The sequence below is a fragment of the Eleutherodactylus coqui genome, chromosome 5, assembly GCF_035609145.1.
Source record: "Eleutherodactylus coqui strain aEleCoq1 chromosome 5, aEleCoq1.hap1, whole genome shotgun sequence".
NCBI lineage: Eukaryota > Metazoa > Chordata > Amphibia > Anura > Eleutherodactylidae > Eleutherodactylus > Eleutherodactylus coqui.
Genome location: NC_089841.1, coordinates 212,095,039 through 212,115,387, shown reverse-complemented (window position 1 = coordinate 212,115,387; position 20,349 = coordinate 212,095,039). Strand labels below are relative to the sequence as shown.

Sequence of the window (20,349 nt, the reverse complement as noted above, 5' to 3'; positions counted from 1 at the left end):
TGAAAGTCTTAAGTCTTACTGTTAGCTTTGTTCAAGCAAATCATTTTTAATAAATGAAAGTTTTAACCCATTCCTGCACCGCGATGTACCTGTGCAGCACGGGCAGAAGGTAGTTATATGATGGCTGGGATCAAAGATAAATTTGATTCTGCCTGTTAACCCCTCTCATGTGGAGTCAATGGCTTTACGGAGACCTTAGGCAGGGTCTATTAGGCTGCCTATCAGTTCGTAAATAGGTTCAAGAAATATACAACTACACTGATGGATGAACAAATGTATGACTCTCAGAGTGTGGCAATAAAGAACAACTTTTATCAGTCATTAGTACTTTTATTGTGGGCAAGTAGAACGTTTGCAAAAATGGAAACTATTATGTATAAATGGTTTGGGTTTTGCTTTTTCAAGTTCAGCAGTTTGAAGGTACTTTACTATATGAGAGAATCACAAATATTTGGTTTAAATAGTTACAGGTACAGTGTTCCAAAATTATGGAAAAAGTGAATAAAGTGAAACAGAAAAATAGTTATAACACAAATACTTATGGGTAAAGTGAAGACAATGTGATTGGAGTCGGTGTAACCTATTTGACCTTTAAAGGGATCTATAGTATGGAGGAAAGTAGAGAATTGCATTCCAATGGCAGTCTGGTTGCGGACCCATGAACAATATGGGCCACTTAATACCATTCCTCTTAAGTTACACTGTTGATGCTTTTGACCTGCCTTTATGTAAAAATATTATTTATTTTACTACCAGGCAGCTATTTCTGTACAAAAGTATTTTCTAGGTGATGAGATGCCTCCTATTTAAATGGTTAAAGCACATATACAATAGTACCTGTCGTAAAGCCTATAAAATGCCAGCTACCATGTCTGCAAGGTACCATTCATAATACATTATAACATTCATAATGCATCTATAGTGCCAGCCATAATGCTGTAAAATACAAGATATTCTTTCCATAAGTCAGCCTAAAGGCCCATTTACACAGAGCGATGATCGCTCAAAAATCGCTAAAAAGCGTTCGTTTGAGTGATACTCGATGCGTCTAAATGCGCGGCCATCATGCACTGCTACCTGATTGTTAAATTCTGTCCAACCTAAAAATCATCCTTCAGTCCCATCAGCAGTTCTCCACGGGGAGTGCTGATAGCATTGTTTCCCGTTGAAGAACAAAGGAACTGAAAGCAGATTAGAGCCCTCTGGCTATTAACTGCTTTCAGCTAAGGCTTCATTTGCACACAGAATTGCTCTTTTAGTAGCTGAGTAGCTACTTAAAAGTTTATACAAAAGGATCGCTCAAAGCTGTCACTCAAACTGCGTTTGAGCAATCTTTGAGTGATCATCGCTCAGTGTAAATGGGCCTTTAGTGCCCATGTAATGCCATCTATGCATCCCAAGTAACAACCTTACACAGTGCTTATAAGAGTGCCATATTTCCTGTAAAATAATGCTATGGCCAGTATTGGAAGAATTCCAGTCATTGTGTTGTTTAGGCATATTATTGATCGTGGCAACAGGGAGGTCCTTCGAGACTAATAGTGTAAGACATCAATGGGTTCCGTTGGCCAGGCATATTGATTACACTAGCTTTTAAAGCATAATATCAAGGTAACGTATGGAATAGCCAATGATTGAATAGTCATCTAGAATGTTAGGCTCACTCTTTCAAGGCTGATTTGCCTACAAACAGAAGCCTGTTGGGTGAATTAGCTACAAAGAAAATTCTCAATCGAATACTTGATTTATTATTCTAAACAGATTTGCATATGACACCAAACAAGGCTTTGAACCAAAGTTTAAAATGCTGTATTTCCTAATAATTCTATTATTGCTTCAGCAATAAAGAAAGAATAAGAGCACTTACATGTAGTAAGCCTTGTTCAAAGTGTAGGATATAGTTATTCAAGCACTGGAACAACTGTATAAAGCCATTGGAAAAAATGAAAACCCTATGTAAATGTGTTCTTTAACTGAAAGCAGTTGATCAATTGTTCAAGACAGACCCTAAGGAGCATTCGATAAAGGACTGTTACCATTGTCATGTCTGGTCTATTGATTACATCAGATACCAGTTAGAATTTGGCAGCTAAACAATGAGTGAGTTTAACAAGCTCTTTAAAGCAGTGCACTCTCTTCTGGTCTTTGTTGTGTTGAAACATCCCTGTTCAGGCCAAAGAATTAGCAGAACAATTAGTCTCTTCACCACAGACATCACTGTCTCTGAATGTTTCATGGCCGAAGCTTTCAGAACAATTTGTACAAACATGAAAACAGTGGGGTACTCAATGTAAGCAAAACAGGCATTTTATATTGTTCATGAAATTGCTCTTATTAATTTCTCAAACAAATGCTTATTGTTAACAGTTAGGTTTAAAAAAAAATTGCTTTCGCAACAATATATTTGTATTTCTTCCTGTTGACCTACTAGGCAAACTACGGGCTAACATAGGGTCGTAAGACTTGGGAGTCAATAGACCAGCTGTTTGCAGAGGGGGAAAATGCTAAATCAATGCATGTCAGGGCACCCTTTGTCTTCTTGGCTCATCAGTCCATTGGTATTCACCAAGTCTCATTTTTAATCTTGCAAATAAGTCTTCCGCACCTCACAGAAGGTATTGGAGTGCTGCGTCTTTTTTGGTTGTGGACTTGACGTCTGGTCTCTGGAAGCTTTGCGCCTGCCGAAAGCAAACTTTCACTTATGCTTTTTTCATATGCATATACTGACCCCAAGTCTCATTTTTGTATAGTAGACTTGTCTTGAGAGCGCTTTATTAGTCACATGTATTGGGGTCAGTCCTTACAAGTTTTTGGTCAGAGTGTGTGACCTGGAAGCCACTGAAGAGTGGCACAGACGGTCACACGTATACAATGGGGTTAACCAGTAGAGTGGTTTACACACTATGAGGCAACAAACAGTTACAGTCTCCCAATGAAGACAGCAGGCTTAGTGGTTACACACATATTACTGTTGTTTGGGACAGCACATGAAACTAATTATGTGTTGTGAATATTCTAGAGCAATATTATAGGGCTCTGTATGAGACTTTTAGGTTAAAACTGCATGAATCTTTTATTTGGGTAGTAAATTGGACTAAGCCTGCAGCACCCTTCCAGCCGCCGCACAGTGTATAGAGCTATGTGTTCCTGGCATCCAGCGGCTCCTTCACATTTGCTGATTGGTGGGTGGGCTGAGTATATAACCCACACAGATCTGCTACTGATGACTTATACCGAGGATAATGCATTAATAGATGAATACTGAAAAGACCCCTTTAACTCCAATGACTATTAAATAATATGGAGCCTTGAAAAAAGCTTTTTTACCTTCTAGTTTTGCACTGCTTATCAGTGTCAATCACAGGGTCCCCTTAGTATAGCCACATAACAGAGTTGGCCATTTTCCTTCTTGCGATATTCCAACTCCCATTAAAAGTGATTTTAACATCCCCATTGACCACCTGACCACCCAATCTCAGTCTTTCTTTCACTAACCTTCTCCTATGGCCTCTCATAGCCTACTTCTTCCTTACACACAAATATGGTAATACACCTGATCTGTTCTTCCTACAGCTCTGTTCTCTAATTTTTCAAACTCATTTCTCATTCTTTGACCACACCCTACTTTCCTTTACTATCAAGCATTTCTGTCTCTCCCAGGACACTCCTATGTATCCCACACATAGAAACATGCCGTTTATACTTAGCACTTAGCAATCTGTAAACTCCTTACAGTCCTCTTTGTCCCCAGTGTCCTCCCTATCCTGTCATGATCTGGTTTGCCAAACATCATAATGAAACCCACAAAGGATGAAATAACTCCCCAAACACTCTGATCCTCACTATGCAGACCACGGCAACCTTGGCACACTCCTCAAACACATTTCCTCCATTGATGCTCCAGATGTACTGCAGCCCTGTGGAAGAAAATCACAGACACCAGTGGACTTCGCCCATTACAAGTTCATAATCAGTTCTAAGCTCCTTACTCCTCACCATGCCAAACAAGCCTATTTCACCACGTTGATCTCCTCACTATCCAATAACACAAAAAGACTCCTTGAGCCTTTTCACTCCCTTTTTACCCCTTAAGTACAGCTGCCTATGACAGTTCTCAGCACTGAGGGTATGGCCACTTATTTCAAGAAGGAAAATGACAATATCTGGAAGGAAATAATCTCCCAAATCCCAAGTAGCTTTGATTGCCTTCCCTACTGAACCTTCTCTAGTTGACTCTCAGCATTTCCCCCAATAACAGAAGAAGAAGTCTTTAGGCTCCTTTCTTCTTTTTGGCTTATTACCTGCAGTAGTGACCCTATTCCAACACACTTTGTCCAGTCTCTATTCCGGGCTGTAACTGGTCACCCCACTATAATATTTAACCTCTCTCTTTCTTGTGGTGTCTTTCCCTCCTCCTTCAATCATGCAATCATATTCCTATTACTCAAAAAGCTGTCACTTGACTCATCCTATGCAGCCAGCTACCGACTCATCTCCAATTTCCACTTCATCTCTAAACTCTTTGAACGCCTGGTCTACTCTTGTCTAATAACCTACTTCCCTGCACATTTTCTTCTTGACCCCTTTAATCTGATTTTCATACTTTACATTCTATAGAAACCACGCTTACAAAAGTGTCAAATAAGCTCCTGACAGCTAAATCAAATGGTGATTACTCTCAACTGATTCATTTGGATCCCTCTGCAGCATTTGACACTATAGATCAGCAAGTCTTCCTCAGTATGCTCCACTCGATAGACCTTAATATACTGCTTTTTCATGGTTTTCTTCCTGCCTTTCTAATTGCTCATTCAGTGTATCATTTGTCAGCTTTATTTCTTCTCCTCTTCCCCTCGCTGTTGGAGTTCCTTAGGATTTAGTCCTAGGCCCCCTTCTTTTTCCATCTACACTGCCCTTATTGGACAAGCTATCAGCAGATTTAGCTTTCAGTACCATTTCTATGGTGGGGACACCCAATGATACACCTCTTCACAAGATATCACACCCTCACTACTCCAAAACACCAGTGATTGTCTGTTGTCTCTAACATGAGACCTTTCTCTATTTAACACTGAATCTTTCAAAAAATGAACTTCTTAGAAGATATGGGTAGACGACAACTATCAGTGCCTCGTCTTCAAGAAGCAGCAGTTTGTATAAAATGACAGCAAGCACTCACCTGATGCTCGGCGGAATTCCCTGGATTAGGGAAATCCACCGACACCTAGTGTCCAAGGTTGCTTGTCATCCTCCTTTGATCCAAAATACAACCATCTGGAGATGCGTCCTGGGATAGAAAGCCCACTAGATAACCAGGCCTTGATGAGAACAGATTCACAGAATAGGAGAAAAAGTTTCCCCGCGTTCCAAGAGTCAAAGGATTGTAATAGACCCAGTGGTCTGTGCATCATACTAGTAGTTTTAATGCTGACTACTCCTCAAAACAGGACAGGAGAAGAGCCGGCTGGACGCGGCTGAGCCCTGGCAGCTGAAGAAAGGTTTTTTTTTTATCACCATTTTTCTTGTTTTTTCAGGGAAGGGCTTATATTTAAAGCCCTTCTCTGAAAAACAATTGCAGGATGCCGGCAGCTGGATCCCCTACCGCAGCTGTCATCTGTGACAGCTGTGGTAGGGAATTCTTTATTCCCCCCAGGGATGAAGAATTCCTTTGCTGCGTCTGTCACAGATGTGGCAGGTGCAGCAGGGAATTCTTTTTTTTTTGCGGGGATGAAGGAAACATCTGCCGCATGCGGCATATGTGTTTTTCATCCCTGCGGGGACACGGCAGCAGTGGACAGGTAAGTAATTTTTCTTTTTTTTTTACACTAAAATTCTGCTTTTTTCAGGGAAGGGCTTATATGTAAAGCTCTTCCCTGAAAAACAATTCAGGGGTGCCAGCAGACTATTGCCTTCAATGGAGCTGCTGGCAGCAGTCGCGACTCCATTGAAAACAATGCGTGCATTCCCTATGGTGCACACATGTCCTATCTTTACAGGCACGCACCTGTAAAACACAGAGATGTGAACACACCATAGGGAATGCATTGGTTCCAATAGAAGTGTGTTTTTGTGTGCGCGTATGCTCGTGTGAAGCCACCCTAAGACTGTTTAAAGTGGTTTATAGGTTTAAAAAAAGAGTTGGATTTATTTCCCAGAAACAGCTCCACTCCGGGAAACAGCTTCCAGAAAACAATATTTATCTAAAAATGATACGCATACAAAATCTATTGATTTATATAATCATAAGCAATGAGCTCACTAATTGTAGATCTGTGTTTGATATTGATTGTTGGTCTATAACAAGAACAAGAAAAGAACTGAAGTAGATAAAGCATCAAAATGTCTCAACTTCGTTAGTTGCCCTTTGTCAATAAATGTTCTGGGGAAAAAAGGTTCTGGAAGACAATTGGTCCAGCTGAACTAATATATATATATCATTCTTCAACATTTTTCCATGCATGAGAATGGAAAACGGCACAAAAGGTATTTTCATTTAATGTTTTCATGCAGTAACATCTCCTTTTGTTTTACTTTTTACAGCTGTAAAATTTGGACGAATGTCAAAAAAACAGCGAGATAGTCTGTATGCCGAAGTCCAGAAACACCAGCAACGGTTACAAGAACAGAGACAACAACAAAGTGGAGAGGCAGAGGCCTTAGCCAGGGTGTACAGCAGTAACATCAGCAATGGTCTAAGCAATCTCAACAATGAGACAGGAGGCACTTACTCTAATGGACATGTCATTGATTTGCCTAAATCGGAGGCTTACTACAGTGTGGATTCTGCACAGCCCTCCCCAGACCAGTCAGGCATAGACATAACTGGAATGAAACAAATTAAGCAAGAACCTATTTATGATCTTACGTCCGTACCAAACTTATTTATGTATAGCTCTTTCAACAATGGACAGATCACACCTGGAATAACCATGAGTGAAATAGGTAAGCTGATTTATCTGATGCTCATAAAACAGCTGTGTTCTTGAAGATCTATGATAGAAGAAGAAAGCCATTTATCTTTAAGTAGCTGCTACTGCATTTAGGAATACACATCTGTGTTTCATCTCCGCCATGTTTCTTCTGTCCTGCATGAACAAGTGTTCCATTACTTAAAAAGATTTTTACACTTTAAGTCACCCTCAAATTTTGTCAGAGACACATCAAAATTTCATGAGGGTGGAGATCCGTGAGCTCAGCCCCCCCAATGACTATCGTAAGAGAGGGACAGAGGTCCAGATAAGGTTCACTTTTTCTTTTGTCTCGATAAGGTGCCTGAATCTTTATATAGTGTTGCATAGTAGAGCTGTCATTATCTTGATTATCTGTGCCTACAGATAAATAAAAACACAACCTAAAGGCCCTTTTACACACAACGATTATCACTCAAAATTCACAATAATCAAAATTTACAATAATCGTTGCATGTAAATGTGCCCATCTTTCACTTTTCTGCCGAACGATGATTTTATGTTTGGCATAAAATCCAACGTTCGTCAGAAGAGCTGATAGCAGGGACTTCACACTATGTTTTCAATGGAGAGCACTGATAACATTGTCTTAGCTGTCAGCCCCACGGCAGAATAAAGGGAATGTATTCAGAGAACAGACCACCTACTGTTCTCTGAATATAGCCCCTGGCGGCTCAGACGCATTAATAAGCTACTAATTGGCATTAGTACCAATTAGTAGTTTATGCAAAATTATTGCTCAAAAGCCATCTTTTGTGCAATCATCTTTGTATATAAAGGGGCCCTTAGATTAAACAGCATAAAATAGATTTAATGAGATTACACTGAAAAAAAAAATACAAAACCTTTTTTTTTGTTTCAGACTCCCACTTTGCCCTTTTTATGTCTTCACTCCAAACTCACCAAATGTTAATTCTAGAGTGAGTCCAATGAGTACAAGTAATGGTGCAGATTGAATTACCCCATGCTACTCCCCTCAACAATCAAACTCTGTGGTGCCATACCACTGTTATTTCTCCTAGACGTTTATGAATATGTGGACAACTAGGTGTTATCTTTTGGGGGTATATCCCTGCATAGCCTGTACAATCATTGGTGACCATATCAGACTGTGAAAGTGCCCACCCTATTAATAAGGAGAATGGTGACACTCATTTGTAAGTGCATTCATACATTTAGAGAAGGAATATGAGGGGACTGGCAGAATACTTCTCATACATCCTGAAGCTTGGGTGCGAGGGTCGAAAAGCAAGTCACTGCAAAACAATGAGCTTTGTACTGTGCAGCAGATAAAACGTCTTGTCAGGCCTCGGTCACACGGGCGTTTTTTGCCGCGATTTGTGGATCGCATGACGGATGTGCATCCGCAAATCGCGTGACCGGGGCCAAAAAAAAAAAATCGCCCGAAAAATCTGCTCCTAGCCGCGTTTCATTAGAAACGGGCCAGAGCAGTGTAGCGCTGTCCAGCGCATTGAATTCAATGGAGCCGGCAATACAGCTGGCTCCATTGAAAGCAATGGGCTGCGGGCGATCTCAGTATGAATTTTCGGGAAGGGCTTAAAAATATAAGCCCTTCCCTGAAAATCATCCAAAACTGTGTAAAAAGTAAAAAAGAAATATATACTCACCTTGTCCCAGCAGACGGAGTTCAGCCGCGGCCGGCAGTTCTCCTGAACTGCCGTGAGTAGTATTCAGCAGCCGGGGATTTAAAATCCCTGCCTGCTGAATGAGCTGCCTCTGATTGGTCACAGCCTCACCAATCAGAGGCAGCTCTCACTCACCCATTCATGAATTCATGAATGGGTGAGTGAGTGCTGCCTCTGATTGGCTCAGCGCAGGGACCAATCAGAGGCAGCTCATTCAGCAGGCGGGGATTTTAAATCCCCGGCTGCTGAATACTACTCACAGCAGTTCAGGAGAACTGCCAGCCGGCCGCGGCTGAACTCCGTCTGCCAGGACAAGGTGAGTATATTTTTTTTTTTTTACTTTTTACACAGTTTTGGATGATTTTCAGGGAAGGGCTTATATTTTTAAGCCCTTCCCGAAAATTCATCCCGCGCTCGCCGGCAGCCCATTCCTTTCAATGGAGCCGGCTGTATTGCCGGCTCCATTGAATTCAATGGGCAAACATCATTCTTCTCTGCCACAGCTGTTACAGCTGTGGTAGAGGAGAATGCTTCGTCTAGTATATGTTCTCAATGGGGTCGGCGCTGCTGCTGCCGGCCCCATTGAGCGCACATAGAGAAGAGAACAGGAATCGCAGATAGGTGCGATCTGCGATTTCTGTTGTATAATTAATTGGACGAGCGCATAAAAAGCACTCATGTGTCCGATACCATTGCAAAGCAATGGTTCTATAAAATCGCCGGACGCATGCGCAAATCACGCGAAAAAACGCCCGTCTGACCGAGGCCTCACTCTGTACAATGCATATGGCAGCGAAATTGTCCCGCGCATGACAGCGTGTGTGAGAAATGCCGATATGCGCGGTCGACGGTTTGGGAAATGTAAAAAAAAAAAAAGCAAACCATTTGACAACTTTATCTTCTGATTACTTCTATGAGGTTTAGTGTTCCTTTAAAAGAATGCAATAATTTAATACATATTTTATACTGCAGCTACAGTATTAGGGTATATTCACATGCACTAGAATTTGCCACACATGAATATACCTATATAATGCACCCAATTTACCCAAAAATAGCATTTTCAAAAATTAATTTTTCTACCATATTAAGTTTTTAAGTTCTAAAACCTAAGGGTGTCATGCTTATAAATACTATAGTTCCTTTGTATTCAGGACCATTGGCTGGGAAGACAGCTGTCATGCTGTAAAAGCTATGCTCACCTTATCCTCCGGTCACATATATCAGTGTTCTTGTACAGTATACTCATGAATGGAGTCTGGTGGGGTAGACAGAGTGTCTGCCAGCAGGACAGAATTTGATTCTGATCCCCCACCTTTTTCAAAACATTTCTGTGAGATCCAAGAAGTATAAATGAAGCCTCATTTAACAGGCCTTCTGCTGCAAATCAGTGTACGCTCGAATCTCTGCTCTTTCATCCTAATCAATAAACATGAGATAGCGGATAACTTGTTGAATGTCTATGCATTGTTAGGAACAGAACAGGTTGGCTCCTCTGCAGAAAATGTGCCAGAACAAGCACTCAGTCAAAAGGGTATATTCCACCGTAGCTTGGCATCCAAATCCATTTAATGTATGTTTTTCTGTGGGCCTTCTTATTTGTCGAATGTGTACTAAAAATGCAAAATGTGTTAATATGTCTAGATGAAGGGTAAAACAATATGAAGTTCTCCGTAGAACAGTATCACATTTGCTCTGAGTAACAGATACTGCTAATAGGTTCATTGATGCTATGTGAGATCCTGTAAGTGGCATCCAGCGCCCAGCTTCAATAGGCACTGTCTTCCGTGTTGCATTTTAGACAATACGACTTTGGCTTTTATATCAATACGTAATCTGCTTTGCTTTTCATACTTTGCATTTTCCATATATACAACTGTAATGCCACAATGGGTTATTGTTGATACAATAGGGCATAGCAAACAGAAGACAGTCCACGGCATATATATAGATTGGCACTGGAGTTGGGTCCCTTTCTTTAAAGGGGTTTTCAGGCATTTTTTTCATTGACCATCAAGAGGCCACCACTTGAGATCCTTGCTAATCATCTGATTCTTGGCACCGCTGCCAGTAGGGTCATCGTAGGATGCAAATCGCACTGTCCATATTGTAGTGGCGCAGTTTGCTACTGTAAGCGCAACTCCTAATGCATTCAATGTGAGCTACACCTACACTATCAACCTGCGATGGTGCGATCTGCTTCTTGCATTGCCCCTACTGACAGTTGTGTCGATCATGTATTGGTGGTCTATGAATACTACAAATGCCTGAAGTCCTGGACAATGCCTTCAATCCCTTCTTAAGAGCCAACACCCATCCACCATCCACAATTGGAGATAACCCTGATCATGGCTGTTAAGCCTTTAAATGTCATTGTTAATTCTGACAGCAACATTCAAATGTCCCGAATGACCCCGCCACGATAGGATCAAGGGGATGTCGTCTATGTGTCATGGCAGTCTGGGGCCTTCGGAAGGCCCCAGGGATGCCATGATTGTTTTCCTATTAAAACATGTCTATGGCACATTTTTAATAGGCATCCTTTTAAAATACAGTATAATGCAATACCATATTATTACATTATACTGTATCAGCTACAATTCACAAGTTCAAGTTCCCTATGGGAACAAAAATAGGGTAAAAATAACTGAAATTCTTTTTAATTATTACAAAAAATAAAAATATTGAAAGTTTAAAAATATCCCTTTTCCCAGTTATCACATTAAAAAAATGTAAAAACTGGTATCACTGCCCCCCCCCCCACCCCCCCTTCCACCCCCGAGCACGCTTGGAGGAGAAGGCAGTTACTCGAGATGAGCGAGGCTCGCTTGAGTAACTGCCCTTACCGAGCGTGCTCGCTCATCACTAACTTCGTCTTTCAGCTATTTGATATCCATTGCAGTATCCACTTTAACAGTATCTATATGTGATATTGTGAATAGAATATGGTTATATGAGTTTTCTAAATCAATGCATTTTTTCCTCTTCACATTTATTTAGATTTTATAGCTTCCCAACTTTTTTGTACATTTATCACCTATTCTGTGGATAGGTGATGAATATTTTTGATGGGACCAACTTTTTAACATTGATGAGTTATGCTATTGATTTTTGAAGGATTGTGTCGTTGACATTGTTAACCTACTTGCGTAAATGGTTGGAGGGAGGTGGAATGTTGATGACAGGATCCCTTTAAATCAATGCCCTTGCATTTTGCCGACATGCATGCCATGGACAAATTATAATTCTGCTAATATATCAAAGACGTAAGCTCTAAGAAATTCTCACTTGCTAATCAAGCGCTAGTTTTCTTGATTCTCACACTAAAAAAATACACGAACTCTGGCTTTGCCAAAGAATAGAAGAGGCAGAAGTGAAGGGAATGATGGCAATAGAACAGAAGCGCATCTTTTTTTTCAGGGTGCTTTCATTGTTGTTGTCTTTACTATTTTCTTTCCTAAGTAACATATTTGCATTTCCTTCTGCATTCACAGTTAAAAAAGTATTTTGCCTGCTTATAATAAATATTTTTTTTTTGACTTCTTACTTTTAGGTCATTTTTTTCCTAGTTATTTATTGTAAAATCTCATTCAATATTTCTACCCTTGAATTTTGATCCTAAATTCTATAAAACTCTAATGCTGCTGCTTATTTCGCTTCAGTATTTTTAGCATAAAAACATTGTTCATTGTGAGCTACATTGGCGCACATTGCAATCTGGAAATATGTACTGCCCAATGCCTGTACATAATAAATCAACTTCATTTATGATAACAAGGACAAACCTGGTCAACAACAAAAAATGAATGCGACTTCTGTTGCTGCTCAACCTCTGCTCCGTTTGAAGTAGGAGAGACCTGCATGGCTATTAGGCCTGTTGAACTTTTAACAAAGTTTATAAATTAAAGTGCTAATATGAAAGCACACACCACACTTGGAGTATGAAGGCAACCTTACCAGGTCTCCATCTCCAAAGGACTTGTAACAGATTTCTCCACTATAAACATTTCTGCAGCACAGGGTTGCCACTAGGGGGCAAGCTCAAGACAGATTCAGACAGGCTGTCTAAAAGGGAACCTGTCACACTGAATATACAATCTAATCTATCAGCAGCATGTTATAGAGCAAAAGGAGAGGAGCAGATCAATATATAGTCTTGTGGGGGAAATATTCAGTAGAAATTATAATTTATCATTCACAGCGCGCTACTGCTCCCCGCTCACTGGAACCGAAAGTGGTTGCTGCCGTTCTCTCCAGCCTGAATGCTGCTTTCCTATTTGCTACTGTGCCTTCTTTCTACATGCCGCCCATAGGGCATACACACGGCCCCATCCCTCCTCTTAAAGGGACAGTGTACTTGCCTCCATTTGGTCCCCACCAATCCTCATTCACTTCCTCCTATATTAGCCCAGAATGAGTTAGAATTTCAATGAATAGATTGCAAGTACTACTGAATTTTTTCCCAAAAAACTATATATTAATCGACTCAGCATCTCCTGTTGTACAAGTGGCTGTCTGCAGCTCAGGCAGCATGTTCAATATGACAGGTTCCATTTGACTTGTCTAAAATATCTAAAGGGTATCTCAATGGCTTACCCCATTATGTAAAATAGCAAGGCAGCTGTTTCTTGCTTCTTCCTGCTCCCAGCTTGTCCCTCACCGGCAGCTCGGTGTCTCCTTGCTGATGTCATCTCTACAGACTCCAGTCAGCCCGAGTCATCCCCAAACATGCTGCTGCAGCCAATAATAGTAGGACCAATAACTGCTGAGTGCTGCCTTTGGCTGCAGTAGCAGGCACAGGCTGACTGTAAGCCTGTAAGCAAACACTACAGTGGAGACCCAGAGCTGCCAGCAGGGAACAAGCGAGGAGAGGTATTTTTATTATATTGATACAGTAAAGCATTGTATATTTATGGTACCTTTAATGAAATTGAGCTAAGACATAGCATGCTATGAGGCTAAAGCTGTCCATACACTTTAGAGAAAAAAGTAATTTGGCCTGTTGGATTTTGTGTGATTCATTACATATAATATGACTAGACAGCTGAAGAGCACACTTTCAAAAATGTTAAAAAACACAACTTTTGGTCTGTTGAGAAAGAAGAAACTATAGTTGGAACTTTATTTGTGGAGTTTCACATTTAGGACATTTGTCACTAAATGTTTCTTTATTTTATGATGTACAAAATGCCATAAACAAGATATAAAGGGATCCATTAAAGCTACAATGCCAGCCTGTAGATAACAATGAGTATATGAGTTTGCTTTTTTTCCATTCAGTTTTCCAAAAACGAACATCAAACATGTCAGACCAATTTGCTTGCTTGAAAAAAGTTGGGTAAAATAATTTCACATGTTTGAGATTTATTTCTGATAAATTAAAAAGATCAATTTTCTCACTTTTTTCCATTAATTTCAGTTAAATGGCATGAAAGGGAAGACATTTCATCTTGTAGTAAAGCTGTAACTGCCATATATATGCCTGTGAGATTGTGTATCTGCTGATCTTTTTACTTCTGTTATTGAAAGTCCTTAATAAGTTTATAATTAACCCATTTTATTAGGAAAAGTACTGCAATCCCTTTAATGGATCAATAGTGTCTTTCTAGCTGCCGAAAGATGCCAGTCCAGTTATTAGAAAATAGGTGACAAGTCATCTTTAATTTTGTCTTAACATTTAATACATTGCTCTAAAATATGCAGTAGAATTGCAGAACTTGAAGACAAGGGAATTTCCTTTAACTACTCAAGACATTTACTGCACCTAATCTATAACAGACAGTTATTAAAGTGAACCTGCGGGTTTAGGACAAAATTCTGTCCTGGGACAGGGGGTGGAGGGGTTATACTACCGGCAGTTGTTATTCTCTGTCACTCCTCCAATCCACCGGTTCTAGGACCCATTTCTGGCCACCAAAGGTGGCGACAGCATTTTTCTAACTGGCTAATATACACTGAGCACTGCTCTCTGATTGGCCAGTGCAGATCCCTTGAGCAGTTCTGGACAGTCAAAGAGGCGGTATAGTGCATTAGCAGTCTAAAGGGGGTTTCCCATATGCGTTGGGGGTTCCAGTTTTCTGCTCATTTCGTGGATGGGAATGCCCATGACAGAACTGCTCGATTTCAGGATAGAACCAAACAGCGCCCAACAGACCTCATTTACTATAACGGGGTCCATTCAGTTAGTGCTTAGTTGCCCGTTTTTTGGCCGGAACAAAAAGGACTGCATGCAGTCCTTTTTTCTCTGGTATTTCGTGCCAGATCTGCAACGGAAACTCAACCAAGAGGTTACATCACAGATGTGAAACATCCCTAAAACACTACCTATGTACTGTAGGGATTAGAAGTAGTCTGAAGATTGCATCAGCCATCTTGGATAGCCGAAAACGGTACTCGGAACAGGTGGATCTTAACCCCTGTCCTGAAGCATCGGGTATGTATGCAGAGAGGTCACGGGGCGACCTCTCTGCATACAGCGTTTGCGTCAGCTGTTTACTACAACCCAATTCTGACAGCAGCATTTAAAGCCCCCAAACTCTGTTCAGGGTTCCCGTACGGCCCACCCACGGTGAGATCGGGGGAGCCGTGCAGGTGTCATGGCTGCCGGGGGCCTTCTGAAAGGCCCCAGGGCTGCCTTGAGAGACTGCCTATCAAGCCATCCCCATGGGGGGGGGGGGCTTGATAGGCTGCCTATCAGAATGCAGTATGACGTAATGCTATAGCCTTACGTCATACTGCAGGAGCAATCAAAGTATCGCATATTATAGTCCCCCAGGGGGACTTTAAAGTAAAGTAAAAAAAAAACAATAAAGTTTTTTTAATTTAAAAAAAAAACAATAAAAGTTTAAATCACCCCCCTTTTGCCATATCTATAATTAAAAAGTCTAAATAATAAAATAAAAATACATATTTGGTATCGCCGCATCTGTAAAAGTCCAATCTATCAAAGTAGCACATTATTTATCCTGCCTGGTGAACGTTGTCTGAAAAAAAAAAAATAAAGAACACCAGAAATGCACTTTTTTAGTCACCCTGTCTCCCAGAAAAAAACGCAATAAAAAGCGATCAAACAGTCGTATGTATTCTGAATTAGTACTACAGGACATCCCGCAAAAAATGAGCTATCGCAGAACTACGTCGACGGAAAAATAAAAAAGTTATTGTGCACACAACATGACCGCAGAAAACCATTGAAAAAAATGAAATGTCTTCGAAAAAAAAAAAGATTAGCATAGTAAAAAAAAACTATAGAAGTTCGGCATCGTAGCAATCGTACCGACCCATAGAATAAAGTTATCATGTCGCTTTTGTTGCAGTTGGTGCGCCGTAGAAACAAGACTCACTGAAAGATGCCGGAATGTCGCTTTTTTTTTCATTCTACTTCACGTAGAATTTTTTAAAAGTTTTTCAGTACATTATATTGTACATTAAATAGCATAATTGGAAAATACAACTCGTCCCGCAAAAAACAAGCCCTAAAACAGCAACGTCGATGGATAAATAAAGGAGTTATGATTTTTTTAAGGGGGGGGGGGGGGGAAGGTCAGCGTCATGAAAAAGTTAAAGACATAAGAGAATAACAACTGCAAGCAATATACCCTGTCCGCCTTTGGTCCCAGGACAGAATTTTGTCCCAAAACCGGAGGGTTCCTTTAATGTCTATGTGCAGCATCACAAACATATTTGTATAATGATTGTTTGATTTATGTCCTTTCCACAGATCGAGTTGCACAAAATATCATAAAGTCCCATTTGGAGACGTGTCAATACACAGTGGACGAACTTCATCAGTTAGCTTGGCAGACTCATTCTTATGAAGAAATTAAAGTATACCAGAGCAAGGTATAGCATAAATGACTGTAATCTCCACTAACCTGACATGATTTGATAAAATTGCACAAAAGGTATAAATGTGCTTCTATCTGTGTATAAGATATATAACACCAGCAGTTTTTCTAAAAGGCTTTATAATGTGCCCAATTCACGACACCAGTAGAAGTTGCCATGGTGAATTGCACTCCTTCTGACAGTTATGTCAATTGTAAAATATCAAGGCCCATAAGGCTTTCTGAGAAACATCCAGAATCAAAACCCACTGAAAATGTCACATTGTATCTATGTACATTTGATTAACCAGCATCCATTTCCTCAGTTTATTCACTTTTACATCAGTCCAATAAATAAACGTGGGAGAAGGTCTGACTCTTATCCTCAACTGGCAGAGAGTTGGTATTCCAATTAAAGAAAGGCTGCAGACAAATCTTCTATATTCCTATACAGCGGATCTCTTTCTCAGCACTGTACAGCTTTACATCAGCATCTAGCGGAAATGTATGCACGGAAAATAGCGTGAAAATGTGACCTTTGCACCATACTGCAAGATATGGAGGGAATGTTTGCCCTCCGATGGTCTTATTCTTCGGCTGTTCCTGTATGTAAAGGGAGCAGATGCAATAATCCCATTATATTAGGGCACCAAGGCATAGAATAGGAGGGGCCACAGAGCAACGATCAAAACAGGTCCCTTGAGTGCCCTTAATTCATCACCCTGTACAGAAGGGCCCGGTGTTTGTTTGTCCCTGTCAATCTTTTTTCATGACCTTTGGGCTAATTAATCAGCCCTTTTTTGCAGTTGCTCTGGAGAGGGGATTCCTGCACAGGGGCATTAGTAATGGGTATGGACTAGTGATGAGCGAGTATACTAGCTAAGGGCAATTGCTTGAGCGAGCATTACCCTTAGCGAGTACCTGCCCGCTCGAGAGAAAAGGTTCGGCGCTGCGCTAGCCAATCACAGCCATTTAATGTTGAATGGCTGTTGGCTGTCATTGGCTAATGCAGCCCCAGCTTTCATTGGCTGACGCCGCCTGAGTTATATAATCAGATCATTAGCTTTCTGGATGTGGGGCATTTGTATAGATTTGTATAGTTTTTGTATAGATTCTGGCTTGGTTTTCAATTCTCAATCTTTGTTAAGACCTGTATAAAGGGTTGGACATTGATTTGAAGGAATACTGCCATCCAATAGGTGGTGCTACACAGGTATTGTTACAGCTTCCCTATTTCCATAAAAACAAGACCCCCTAAAGATGGCAGAATTGTTTTTTCCATGTAAATCCACTGAGAAATTTATAAAAGTTTTTAAGTACATGATATGGTAGATTAAATAGTACCTGTCACGCCCACTGGCAGAGAGCGGTAACTGTTACTGAAATTAACACACGAGAACTGTTAACACCACAGATCCCAGAAAGCAGATAGTTAATGGAAAAGAGAAAATAAAATAAAAATGGAACTCTCCCTATGGGACTCTAACATGTGAACTTCCCTGTCTAAATAGTGAATGGACCGTCCCAATAAGGACGCACTCCTGCTTGAACATGGGGTACTCTTTCCCCCTGATACCTGGAAATAATGATAAAACAATCCAAAAGAACACTCCACCAATAACAAAAAAACAGAACTTATCTGTAAGTGTCAGGCAGAAACTCTAACTCCAAACTCTGGAGGAACCAATGCACCCAGCTATGATCTCTCTTGCTTCCAGAAGAAGACTGAACAGAACAGTTGACTAGTAGGGATCTCCGTGTGAGGAGGGATTAAGAACCCTCCCAATTAACCCCTAGGTGCACCTACCTAACCACCGAGACAAGACCCATTCCAACAGTAATCCAGAACACAAGTACACAGGGAACTCAAACCCCTGCAGAGTAGCCCACAACAACATAACAGTACCACTGATGGATAAATAAAGCCAAAAATGGAAAAATGGCCTGAAGCGGGTGATATGATAAAGTCCTTCAATCAGGTCCTCCATAGATGAGCTAGAGCAGATAGCGCCACTCACTACAACCATGCAAAGCATAGACAGTGCAATGAGTTTAGTGGGCACCATGCAGTGCTCAAGTTTTTCAGTAGTTGTACTTTAGGGTAATTGTATTCCCTCGCAGCTTCTCATACTATATAATATGGCTCATATGGGTACAAGCGGTAGAAGACCCTTCTAGCAAGAAGGGGTTGTAAAAATTGGACCATTCTTGGAATGAAGTTGTTTTACTTTTTATTAATATCTGTTTATTGTGGTGTCTTACAGTCGAGAGAAGCTTTGTGGCAACAGTGCGCCATCCAGATTACTCATGCAATACAGTATGTTGTGGAGTTTGCAAAGCGAATAACAGGCTTTATGGAACTATGCCAGAATGATCAAATATTGTTACTTAAATCAGGTAAGCAGATGGGATTATGGCTTACACTTTATTATTTGGTTGTTTTTCAATGAATGTGTTATATGCCGGTCCTATCTATGTTATATATGCTGATATCTGGTATTTGATGGAACTAGTGAACAGGTAGTTGTTCTATAATATTATGTGATATAACACTTAGAAACCTCTAACATATTTATGAATCCTTATCTTTTTTATCGATCGAGTAGCAGTCTTATCGAGAACTGTGTACTCGCCCGAGCAGCATGCGGGGGGCGGCGGTGGGGAGCGAGAGGGAGCGGCGGAAGAGTGAGAGAAATCTCTCTCTTCCCCCCGCCGCTTCCCCCCGCATGCTGCTCGGGCGAGTACACAGTTACTCGATAAGTAGCAGCCTTAAACGAGCGTGCTCACTCATCTCTAGTTGTAACCTATTGATGACCTATGATCAGGATAGGTAAACAATAATAGATTGTGGGGGTCTGCCTCCTGGGATTCCTGTCGATCAGCTGTCCATCCAGCCAGTGCACTTGTGCACTAAGCTGATTTCTGAAGAAAGCAGATAGCTTCGTTCCCACTACAGTGGCCAGTGTTGGTATTACAGACAACGTTCTTACTGAAGTAAGTGGAATCTTTGTGTGTAATTCCAAGCATGGCCACTGCAGAGAGAACAGAGCTGTTTGCTTCCTGCAGAAATAAGATCAGTGCATGAGTACATCTACCAACTGAACAGCTGATCATTGAGGGTTCCAGACAGTAGACCCCTGCCCAGCTACTATGGATATTTTATTCTAAGGATAGGCCATCAACAGTTTATAAGCGGGCAATCCCTTTAAGCATATACTAGCAGATAAAATACTTAGTGTCCTGATTTTATCCTACTAATTGGAATATTCTTTAACATTTAGCAAGTTTTCCCAAGGATGCTTTAACATATAGAGAATAGAGATGAGCGAGCATGCTCAGATAAGACAGTTACTCGAGCGAGCATCGCTCTTTTCGAGTAACTGTATTCTCGGAGCAGGCTCGGGGGGAGCGGTGGGGTGGAGCGGGGGGGGGGAGAGTGAGTCTCTCTCTCTCCCCCCCGCTACCCTCCGCCGCCCCCCGAGCCTGCTCGGATGAGAATGCAGTTAATCGAGAAGAGCAATGCTCGCTTGAGTAACTGCCTTATCCAAGCGTGCTTGCTCATCTCTAATAGAGAACTTGTTTGCAGACCACTTAATAGCTATAGTTTATTTGCATTTTCTTTTAAAGCAAAACAAAGGGGCTCCAAAAAGCCATTTTATCAGAGAGAGAAATATGGTGTCCCATTGAATTGGAAAGTACTTTTGGGCTCGGTGTTACCAGCTTTAGGGTCAGGGCAGATGATCTGACAAGTAACAATACCTCCTCATGTAGATACAGTAATCTGTGCATTATTAGAATTTCTATTGCTGAGCAGTATGATAGTGCATATTTTTTTTAGAACAGCAAGATAAAGGTTAAATTTAATGAAACTGTTGACATTATATGAAAAAATGCTATGTAGTGTGTAAC

General features: G+C 40.9%; 1 protein-coding gene across 1 annotated transcript in view; it reads left to right on the top strand.

The window, feature by feature from the left end:
- The window catches only part of RORB (RAR related orphan receptor B), a 195,643-nt gene that overhangs the window by 155,538 nt on the left and 19,756 nt on the right, over positions 1-20,349 (top strand). Inside the window, exons 4-6 of the mRNA XM_066602002.1 lie at positions 6,541-6,942; positions 16,335-16,456; positions 18,705-18,837. Coding sequence (XP_066458099.1) covers positions 6,541-6,942; positions 16,335-16,456; positions 18,705-18,837 — 657 coding nt within the window. The remainder of the gene's footprint in view (positions 1-6,540; positions 6,943-16,334; positions 16,457-18,704; positions 18,838-20,349) is intronic.